Source organism: Arvicola amphibius, chromosome 3 (genome assembly GCF_903992535.2).
Source record: "Arvicola amphibius chromosome 3, mArvAmp1.2, whole genome shotgun sequence".
Classification (NCBI taxonomy): Eukaryota; Metazoa; Chordata; class Mammalia; order Rodentia; family Cricetidae; genus Arvicola; species Arvicola amphibius.
The window spans coordinates 107,659,580-107,671,635 of record NC_052049.1 but is presented as its reverse complement, the minus strand read 5'-3'; the positions used below and the strand labels follow the sequence as shown (position 1 = coordinate 107,671,635).

At 38.2% G+C, this 12,056-nt stretch overlaps 1 protein-coding gene across 1 annotated transcript; it reads left to right on the top strand.

Annotated features, from left to right (window-relative positions):
• Window positions 1-6,487: 6,487 nt before the first annotated feature.
• Window positions 6,488-7,423, top strand: LOC119810081 (olfactory receptor 149). Its single transcript, XM_038323402.1, has one exon. It carries the CDS (start codon window positions 6,488-6,490, stop codon window positions 7,421-7,423), a length of 936 nt encoding a protein of 311 aa, XP_038179330.1.
• The last annotated feature ends 4,633 nt before the right edge of the window (window positions 7,424-12,056 follow it).

Below are 12,056 nucleotides of genomic sequence, written 5' to 3'. Positions count from 1 at the left end.
TATTGAACATTTCCTTAAGTGTCTTTCAGCCATTTGAGATTCTTCTGTTGAAAATTCTCTGTTTAGATCTGTACCCTATTTTTAAAATTGGATTATTTGATATTTTAATGTCTAATTTCTTGGATATTTTAATGTCTATATTTTTTGGAGTTCAGCCCTCTGTCTGATGTGAGGTTGATGAAAATCTTTTCCCATTTAGTAGACTTCGTTTTTGTCTTACTGACTCTCTTCTTTGCTTTACAGAAGGTTCTCAGTTTCAAGAGGTCCCATTTATTTATTATTGCTTTCAGTGCCGGTGCTACTCGGGTTATATTTAGAAAGTGGTCTCCTGTGTCCATGCATTGAAGGCTACTTCCTACTTTCTCTTCTGTCAGGTTCAGTGTGGTTGGATTTATATTGAGGTCTTTAATCCATTTGGACTTGAGTTTTGTGCATGAGGATAGATATGGATCTATTTTCATTCTTCTACATGTTGACATCCAGTTATTCCAGCACTAGTTGTTGAAGATGATTTCATTCTTCCATTGTATAAAAAATCAGGTGTTCTTTTGGCTGTGAATGGTAGGTAATACAGAGATTTCATGTAGCTAATAGTCTGAGGATAAAAATGAGTGTTGGGCCATATACAGGCCCTCTGGATCATCCTCCATAAAGCTCAGTGAATACTTCATAAGAAGAAACAGAAAATATATAACACTCAAAAGATGGGAAGGAGTACTTAAAACATGTCTTCTCGATATAACCTGACACTCATGAGCTCATTAGAACCGGGTATTTGTACAAGATTGTACTTTTTAATGTTAAATCATGAATATGGAGAATCTCATGAGATCTCACACGTACCTAAGGAACTATGAGTAGTTAATGGGTAATAGGAAATATGGCATGGTTTTCTTCTGTTCTGCAGTCACTGTTGTCTAATGCTGCATGAACACAAAGAATCACCTTCCACATATGCTAATGTAAGCAGCCCTAGTTAAATTCAGAGGGTCTATATTCACCCCTAGACCTTGGAGAATTTTCCCAGAGTAAAGTCCTATTTCTGGGGTCTATATGGCCTCTCTGATCCAGAGACTTCTTTGAGAAGGTGACTTCTCACAGTTTCAGGCTACTTCTGAAGATGTCTCATCTTTCCCTAAAAATCTAGCTGGGCAACTTTAGGGGCAACTCCTAAAACAGTGACTGTCACAGTAGATTATCATTGATTTTGGTTTTTCAGCAATCAAATGTGGTTGTCAAATACCTAGAATTGAATAATAAAATATGGTTTAAAATGTAGCTGATGTGTAACATTTAGCTGAAGCCCAACAAATTGGTAAATGATCCTTGACTCTGTCAAGACTAAGTTTCCTCACTAGAAACTCAGGAGAGACTATAAGCAATTGTTCTGATAAAAAAGAATTTTTTTTCTGTTTGAGCAGATTCTTATAAATATACTTTTTTAAGTTTTAGCCTCTACAAACATTTTTGGTGCCATACTTTAACATTTTGATTGTATCTTAATCTCTATTTCCATTTTAGAACAAACTTTTGCCATGGAAGACAATTTCAATGTAAAATCCTTTCTAAAATCTAAAGCCATTGCCTTTACCCTTGCACTTTTGGAATGTTATGGATAACTGCTTAAGATGATAATATAAATGATGTAGTTGAGTATTAACAAAAGGCAGCCAAGTAGAGGGACAGCATTTCAGATGAACTAATAGTATAATAATTGTCATGTTTTCTGCTGTGCAAATAATATTGGAAGACCGTGTTTTCCATTTTGGAACATCTGTTTACAATGGTATCATCACCATAATTTCATGTACGGATGATGAATAGAGTTGACAAACTAATTGCTCCCTCAGAGCTATCCCTGAACTCCACATAAGACTTAAGTGGTTTTTTTTAAGAAAAAAAGAACACTTAGAGTTACCAATCTACGGAAAGAGTATTCTGATATTGATTGCATAAGCCTCAGGAGACATTATTCATAAGTGGGCATGGAAGCTCCTTGACTGGAGTTCACTGTTCTGATCATAAATAGGAAATGTAAGTTCTAGTTATTGCACTTAGTAAAATGGCGTCATGTTTCCAGGTCTATAGAACAAGTACTTAAACTTTTGCCAAGGTCTCAATATCAGCCTTTGCTTTTCACACTAACAGGTAACATACAAGACTTCCTGATCCTTAGGGAACGCATTTCCCTTAAATGAATAGGAAAATCCAATGAGCCTATGGAGTCACAGAACATCATGGTCTCTGAGCATAAACAAAGACCAGAAACTTTGAAGGTCTTTCCTTAGCCAAGGAAGGATTTGGAGGGGTCACTGGAATTGGAACTTTTTAGATATGAATAGCATTTGTGAAAAATAAGTGCCCTCAGCCTCTCTTCAGAATGTTACTGTGTCTCTCCTTACAGTATAAATTTTATTCAGTGGAATGTGTTGATCCTTGTTAGCCTGGCTCCTATCTTTAGTGATATTCTTTTAAGCAGCTCTGCTCTCAGCCTGTCTAGAATTTTTATGAACTTTAGATCAAAAGTTCCTGTGTTAGAGCTTATATCAAAATATAATGTTTGAAAGGAAGAAAATGTATATTATGTGATTTCTAAGATAATATTTCAGTTAAAATCTAAAATTAAGATAGAAAATGAGGACCATGGAAATGAATCAGCCAGTAAAGATGCCTACCTGATCACCTGAATTCAATCCCTGAAAACAATAGGGTGGAGAGAGAGAAAGATAACGCCAATAAATTGTCCTTCGATCAACACATGGCACCATGGTAGGTGCATGTATATGTGCATGTGTGTGTACATGCAAACACATACAACACATGCACACACCCATGCCCATACACACACACAGGCACACAATTTTAAAATAAAGAGGCTGAAAATGACTGGCGAAGAATGAGACTTAAAGTCTTCCTTCACTTTTGTATAAGGTGACCATAAGAGCCCTGTAGGAAGTGCTTCACTTCCAAGTGATAGAAAAGGCTTTCTCAGGAAGGAGAGGCAAAAAGAGAACAGATTTTACTAAAGATTACAAGGACAGATATGGAATAAAAAAATAAAGGGGCTATTTTTGATGTATTTGAAAGTCAACTTTCTATCTACAGATCTGGTTTACAATAGAAATATTTATGGATAAATATTTTTTTAAATAACCAGGTTTTATGAATGACTCACCAGTCCTTGGAAAACAGTAAGTATCTACTACATGGTATGTGCCTGTGTATTCAGTGGCCAGTGTTGTTACTTTCATTACTAATGGAGTAGTGAGTGGAAAGGTTCTCAGTCTCCTAAGTTGTCTACTCTGATTTTGACTTACATAACTCTCTCCTTCCAGTCTGTCCCGTGTCTTTACTTAACACAGAACACTGTATTTTCCATTTCAACACAACACCTTACCTTTTATATGTATCTTGCTTTTACTCTATCTTTGGTTAATACTTGAGTTGCCTTAATTCCATTTAGAACAGATAAAGGCCAAGAGTAAACAACACAGATGTTCTTTTAGGTCTGGGGACCGTCTCTCAACACTCTAGTTCTCAAATCTGCAGTGCTATAATTTAAGGAGGAGGTGATGTAAGTACACATACTCATTTTACATAGTAAAATTAAGGAATGAGTAGAGAGAGGCAGAAATAGACTTCCTTAGGGAAGAACACACCACATGGCTATCTAATACCAAACAGTCAGCTCTGAAAGCACATATGTGTAACATGATATAGAATGAATACTTTGTGTTTTGTATGTGTATACATATATGCATGAAACAACATTGTAAAAAGATGCTATGAATTTGAATTAGAGCAAAGAGGGATTAATCGGATGGTTTTGGAGGGGAAAGGGGGAAAGGGAAATGATGCAATTATATTATGATTTAAAAATAAGAGAAGTAATAAAAAAGTGTATTGCCAACAGTGACAACACTGTCTACCAAATTTGACCTTTCAGTGGAATAAATATAAATTAGAAAGACATATACCATGCACTATATTAAATTATCCTTTCTTCCATAGCAATTCAATAATTGTCATTTTAAAATGGATAAGGGTTTGGGCATGACAATGCTTGCCTTTAATGTCAGCATTCAAGAGACAAAAGCAGAAGGATCTCTGTGAGTCTGAGATGAAACTTAACTACATAAGAGTCAAGTCAACCAGGGCTATGTAGTGAAATCCTGCCTTGAGAATACAGATAAAAACTAAATTCTTTTTCATATCTAACATGAAACAATTAGAAAAGCTAGTGGACATTCTATTTTATATCTCTACCATCTTTCTCTACAGTTAGTCAATAGTATCGTGTGTACATCTGCATCAAGAATCCAGTGCATCACAGTGCAACAATAGAACTCAAAAAAATATTTTACAAGATGATTTGAGTTTTGAAACCATATGAATTGCCAGTGAGTTGATAGGTATTGTGTCTTATTTGTAATAGCTGTACAAAGCAATTGATTTAATAAATTAGTAATATGGGTGTCTTGGGATTCTCTTTGTATTTATAGTTTCTGAATATTAAATAGAGCTACTAGGTTTTTATATTTGAATTTGTCAATATCAATTAATTATTATTTATATAGGATCGTGTTTAGCATTGCTTTGTTTTTCTTGAAAAAAAAACAGACCTAATTTAGTAAAAAATAGTTTGCAAATAAGCATAGAAAACCAGTACTAATGGAAGACACTTAAAAACTACATTGTATTCCATCCAGAACATACAGTCACCCTGACCAGTTCTTGCTCTCATTGGTAAACGAAAATAGGAATGGACACTGAGGAGAACTTTAAGACCATTTATTGGGGGGTAGAGAGAGAAAGGAGTGGAAAGAGAGGGGGGAGGGAGAGAGGGAGAGAGAGAGGGAGAGAGGGAGAGAGAGGGAGAGAGAGAGGAGGAGAGGAGAGAGGGGAGAAGATGAGAGAGCGGAGATGAGAGGGATGAGAGAGAGAGAGAAGAGCAGAGAGAGGAGAGAGAGAGAGAGAGAGAGAGAGAGAGAGAGAGAGAGAATCAAAGAAGGGTTAAAAAAGTTCCACTTTCATTAAAGGACAATTAAAGTAAGAAGAAACATAACAAAAAGACAAGGTGAGCAGATCAGGAGAGTAAAAACTGGGTGCTCAGAACCTTTTTTATTTACGGTTTTTATTGTAGGAGATACAAAATTGCCTTCTTCCCACAATGGTATGGGCTTTGGTCAGGAAAGCAGTACTCATCCTTTTGTGTTTCCTGAGTGAAATATTTAACATTAATATTCTCTTGTTTGAGTTTGTAGTCAGCTTAGAGTTATTTTGTGTGGTCCAGAACTCAGGAAGTATATGTGATTGGAAAGAATAACTATATTTATTGCTGTCAGCTTTCCCTCTATCTCTCTTATCTTTGGGTCTGGAAGGAATAGCTATTTACATGTTCAGTTTTATACTTTAGATCTACGACCAGTGTACAGATCCTGTCATAGGCTCATCTTAGTTCTTAGTTGTAAGCCACATTTGGATATTTAATTCTTATTTAACAACTAATGCATGAAAATGAATTACAAGAAGCTTGGGGATTTTTCAATGTTGTGTTTAAAATCCCCTTCCTTTTGGATTTTATACCTCTCATCTCCTTGGAGGAGATTGACAATGAATATTTGAAAGCAAGTACCCTAGTGGTGGGATTTGGGGGAATCTACAGTACATATCTCATCCTGAGGTATGTCACATTTCTTGTTATTATTGGGGCTCATCCGGACCTTCTTCAACACAAGAGAGAGAGTGCCTTAGAGACAGTCCTTCTGCTGTGTACATGGGAGGCAACCACACTCAACATTTGTAAAGAGGGTTTTTTCATCCCCTTCCTTTTTTCTTAACATTCCCAGAAGGTGTAGCTTCATAAAGTTAAGGATGACCTTAGAGTTTAATAATAGTTTTGCTGGGAACTTTCAGACAATTTAGAAATTTTATTGTCATATAAGAACACATTGATGTTGACATGTTGCTGTTAGACTATGTATGTCTTACACTTTGTAAATGACTATAAAACACATTTGTAAATTTTCTCAATTACTACAGCTAAGAAGAATCAAAGTCAGGATTCCTATTAAATGTCATGATTTCTCAAACAATTTTTTTTATTGCTTTGCAGAGGATAATGAATAGTGAGAGCAGGTTACTTACACAGACCATCAAGATTCAACAGACATGTTCTCAGAATATAGACTTACGTAAAGCAGTGTCTAATTTGAGAATATTTGACCAGGTCTTGTAACTTCAGCTCTTGGAATAGAAGACAATCATTAATATTCATGAAGCATCTTTTCTAAAGGCTTGGTAGACCAACTTTCAAATATGAACCTATAGTAACTGGTACTTTTATAGAAATCTTGTTTTTGCACATCAGTAGAAAACAATTTGCTGCTTCTTAAAGCATACTCAAAGCTCTCATAATAAACAGTTTCTTAATGGATATCAGTGACCAGACTGCTGACTTTTAATCTTTGCAAACATTCTCAAAGCTATGAAGAACCTTTCAGTAGTGACTCAGTTTATCCTTCTTGGCATCCCACACACAGAGGGTCTGGAGACCATACTCTTTGTCCTGTTTTTGTCTTTCTACATCTTCACCCTGGTGGGGAATCTACTCATACTCCTCGCAATTACCTCCTCCACTCGGCTTCACACTCCCATGTACTTCTTTCTCTGCGAGCTCTCTGTGTGTGACATATTTTTCCCTTCTGTGAGTTCTCCGAAGATGCTATTCTACCTTTCAGGAAATAGCCGAGCCATCTCCTATGCAGACTGTGTGTCCCAGCTCTTCTTCTACCATTTCCTGGGTGGCACTGAGTGTTTCTTATACACTGTGATGGCCTATGACCGCTTTGTTGCCATATGCTACCCTCTGCGCTACTCAGTCATTATTAGCAATAGAGTATGTGCCTTTCTGGCTATGGGAACATCAATTTTTGGCTGTATACATTCAACATTTCTAACTACTCTCACCTTCCAGCTACCCTATTGTGGCCCCAAAGAGGTGGACTATTATTTCTGTGATATCCCTGTGGTAATGAAATTGGCTTGTGCAGATACATCAGCCCTGGAGATGGTGGGATTCATAAGTGTGGGTCTCATGCCCCTTAGTTGCTTCTTCTTCATCCTCACCTCCTACAGCTGTATAGTCCGCTCCATCCTACAGATCCGCTCCACTGAGGGCAGACACAGAGCTTTCTCCACCTGTAGTGCTCACCTCACTGCCATCTTGCTCTTTTACATGCCAGTGATTTTCATATATCTAAGGCCAACACCAAGCCCTTGGCTGGATGCAACTGTTCAGGTCCTAAACAACCTGGTCACCCCTATGCTAAATCCATTGATCTACAGCCTCCGGAATAAGGAGGTAAAATCATCACTGTGGACTGTCCTTCACCCACGGTGCTTCATACCTGAACAGTTGTAAAGAAACACCCATAGTGAGTTCTTAGGTATCCTTCAGCTTTAATGAAATAGATTTAGAGACTACTTCAAACTATTTTGTGTTTAAGAACATGGATATTATTATCTTAAATTTACACTACTACAGACTAAGATGCAAAGAATTGGCATCTAGAAAGAAAGTGGTGAATAACCCTCTAGGACCAGGTGTCTGACTCAGATGTACCTGCATTCTCCTATCCAAGTACTAACCAGGCCCGACCCTGCTTAGCTTCCGAGATCAGACGAGATCGGGCGCGTTCAGGGTGGTATGGCCGTAGATGTACCTGCATTCTCAAATGAACATTGCAGGCTAGGTGGAACAATGTGATCCTGCCGCTTGTCCACCTTTCTTTCCATCCTACTTTTGAATAGCATTAACTATCCACTAAATTTATTCACTTAAGGGCTACTAAATGTTGAGAAAAGTGATCTTATTTTTTAGTAATCATGTTACATTAAACCAAACGACATTGTATAAAAGCAGAGCGTAAAGGCATGGTTAAGCAGACCTTATGGTTAAATCCAAGGAACCACTGGAAAGTATCACTTATATTTTTCCCCTTTTCAGCTTGCACCTACTTGGACTTAGGCATTGACTTTGGTTTACCTTCTAGCATTTTATTATTTTGTTTTTAGATAAAATAAACTGCTAATAGACATATGCTATTCAGTCTAACAAGCTACTAGTTTTATGACTGAATTCATTAGCAACTTGATTATATGCAATGGGAATAAAGGAGCCGTGTTACTCATTCTAACAATGGCAAAGAAAAGAGAAAAACACCGGTAAGAAGGTGACAGAAGACAAATTAGCACAGAGAGATGGTTATCTTCTGCTTTGCAACTGTCAGAGTCAGAGAATATCACAGAACCTACCAGACTAATCCAGCAACCCTATCTTTGTTTGAAGACCTTAAAGCTACTTTGGCAAGAGTTCCTGGAAAGCAGAGCAGCTTTTTCAGGGTCACTAATCTTAAACTCCTTAACACTCTCTTTTAATGCTGTTTTCAAACAAACAAGAGACTAAAGAGGGTTCATATTATTTGTTTAGTCTATGGCAAGCCGTCCTCACTGTTCTCAGGATCTGCTCTTCCATTTCTCCAGTGTCTAGTCTTAGCTGCTCAGACACTCATAACAATTTATGATGCAAGGGGAGGAGCCTAGTCCTGCCACAGTTTGATGTGTCATGCTTTGTTCAAGCACATGGGAGGCCTGCCTCTTTCTGAATGGAGATGAAGGAGTAGATGGGGAGGGGGAATAAAAATTAGGGGGAAGGGATGGAATGAGAGAAGGGAAGGGAAACTGCCATCAGGATGTGAAATAAATGAAAAATGTTAAATTAAATAAAATAAAAAGGGATAAAAGATGGGGTCTTGCTTCTTTAAAAGAATAAACTCAGAGCCGGGCGGTGGTGGCGCACGCCTTTAATCCCAGCACTCGGGAGGCAGAGGCAGGCGGATCTCTGTGAGTTCGAGGCCAGCCTGGTCTACAAGAGCTAGTTCCAGGACAGGCTCTAAAAAAGCTGCAGAGAAACCCTGTCTCGAAAAACCAGAAAAAAAAAGAATAAACTCAGAGAGATGCCATTTAGTGAGTAACTTCATGCTTAACTAGAAAGAGAAAGGTTGACGAAGTCCTAGTGTTTGATAACTGTGAAGTCAATTGGGAAAATCAAGCAGCTAAGCAATCATTAGAATAGGCCTGCATTAGTGCTGTGGCCAACAATGAAACAAAGCATAAAACATACAGTAGATTTTTCTGAGCCCATGAGTGGATCTCACACACAAAAGAAGTTGAATAATAAAGGTGCTGTTTTATTTATTGGTTTGCTGTAGGTAAAAGATGGTTGAGGAGTATGTTTCAGTGAGATGCAACACATACATCTTTGACAGGTATGGATCATAACAGGCAACACACTGGACTGTGTCATTTAAGTGTTCATCATTTAGAGAGGAATGTCTTTGCATGAAAATAAAATTTATTACACCTTTGCTTTGCAGGGTTCATCTACATTACTGTTCACTGTTCTTGGACAAACTGGAAGATGGTTTGCAGCAAGTGAGTCATGCCTATCTACTTAATAAAATTAACCTCTCAGCTCATCTTGGATGGTCTGAGGGAAGCTAAAAGCTTTCCTTTCTTCAGACCGACTCTGAGCTCTCACTTTATTTAAGCAGGGACCCAGAAGACCAGGTTGACTGGAGAGATATGGAAGCTTAAGTTTAGTATGGTAGAGAGATGCTGCTTATGGTTTCTATGACTTTTGGGAAAGAAAAGTAAGCATTGTATTTAAAAATCTTTTGGGGGAATATTTATTTTATTATTTTTATTATTATTAAAAATTTCCACCTCCTCCCCTTCTCCCATTTCCCTCCCCTATCCCCCACTTCCCCTCCCCCTCCTTCTCCAGTCCAAAGAGCAGTCAGGGTTCCCTGCCCTGTGGGAAGTCCAAGGTCCTCCCCACTCCATACAGGTCTAGGAAGGTGAGCATCCAAACAGACTAGGCTCCCACAAAGCCAGTACATACAGTAGAATCAAAACCCAGTGCCATTGCTTTTGTCTTCTCAGTCAGCACTCATTGTCCGCCACGTTCAGAGAGTCCGGTTAAAGAAAATGGAATATATATGCATTAGAGTACTACTCAGTGGAAAAAAACAATGCTATCTTGAATTTTGCATGCAAATAGATGGAAATAGAAAACACTATCCTGAGTGAGGTAATCCAGACCCAAAAAGATGAATATGGTATGTACTCACTCATAAGTGGATTCTAGCCATAAATAAAGGACATTGATCCTATAATTTGTGATTCTAGAGAAGCTAAATAAGAAGGTGAACCCAAAGAAAAACATATAGTTATCCTCCTAAATATTGGAAGTAGACAAGATTGCCAGGCAAAAATTGAGAACTTGGGGGTGGAGATGGGGGTAAGGGGAGATGGGGAGAGAAAAGTGTGAAGGGAAGTATGGGGAGAGCTTGGGAGAATGGGAGGGCTGGGATGGAGGAAGGGTAGAAATGGGAGCAGGGAAGTATATATCTTAATTAAGGGAGCCATTTTGTCAAGAGAAGTCCAAGGAGATGTCCCCAGCTAGTTCCTTGGACAGCTGACGAGAGGGAGCCTGAAATGGCCCTATCCTATTGCCACACTGATGAATTTCTTGCATATCACCGTAGAAACTTCATCTGATGATGGATGGAGATAGAGAAAGAGACACACATTGGAACACTGGACTGAGCTCCCAAGGTCCAAAGGAGGAGCAGAAGGAGGGAGAACATGAGCAAGGAAGTCAGGGCCACGAGGAGTGCAGCCACCCACTGACACGGTGGAACTGATCTAATGGGGGCTCACCAAGGCCAGCTGAATGGGACTGATGGAGCATGTGATTAAAAATCTTTTAGTCTAAGAAGGCAACACATTCAGGAGAGTGCTTCTTTCAGTTGCTAATATAAAAAGAACTTACATCCAAAAGCAAGATACCAGCACAGCATTGAATGTTTAAGCAGAGGATTCGAGGTCACTTTTGATCAGGATGGGCTACAGGGATGCCTCAGCACTCTCCAGTCATACTTCTATGCCCCCTCCTAAATTTGATAGAAAACTATGTGGTTTTTTTTTTTTTGGAATTGATACATGTACTTTGTTTTAGTTAGACTCTACAGATAGCAAAACTGGCATGTGAACAAACTTGGAACCAAGAGTGTCAGGGACCAACCTTCACAAAAACACCTCTTGCCAGAGTAGGAGCATAGGTATTTAGAAATATAAGGAAAGAATATTAAGATGTGTAAAAAAAATAATAAAACAGAAAACATAGGAAAGTACCAAGAGGGCATTGCAGTGAATACCGAAATGGACTGTGTTTAATTTTCCATATGCTTTTATACCCCAATATAAATAGGGGGATGCAATAAAAGAGTTCTTTAACAAGATACAAAGGACAACTTGAAGAGTTAATTGCTTTAATACTTTGAGGCATCAAGTCATTAGTATTCTGTTGTTTAGGCAGTGAAGCCACTCTAAACCAAATATCCTAAAGGCAACCATTCCCCAGATAACCTCATGTTACAAAAGAAAAATCAGAAGTACAATTGTAAATCCTGGCTGTTTATCAGGATAGAATGGATCTACTTGTATGAGCCATCTTAATGTCAAAAGAACCCAGTAATTACATCCTGAGTCAGGATAATTATACTTGTCAACAATTTTGAAAAACCTCCAAACTCTTTGACCATCAGACAAGGTAGGAATAGGCACACATTTTGGGACCTCCACACTATAGCATGGTCATTAGGGGTAAATCCCTGAAAAGACAATACCTCCTCAGTAAGAAAGAATAATGATACACTAGCCTGAGTAATAGAGGTAACCCATTTTTGACACTGGGATTTTTATCTTATAGCCCGTGTACCTAGTGGGATAACTCTAGTTAAACTCTTTAATCATATAATCATGTTCTGAAGAAGTTTTTCATATGACTTTTTCAGAAATCTTTAGTGTTAGTTAACCCTCCTTGCATTCCCTCCTCTACTCTGTAAATCCCGCCCCTACTGCATTTAACTTTCCTTGTTCCATTATTATCCCTTTTCCCTTTATACCACTGCATTCCTTTTTCTCTCCCT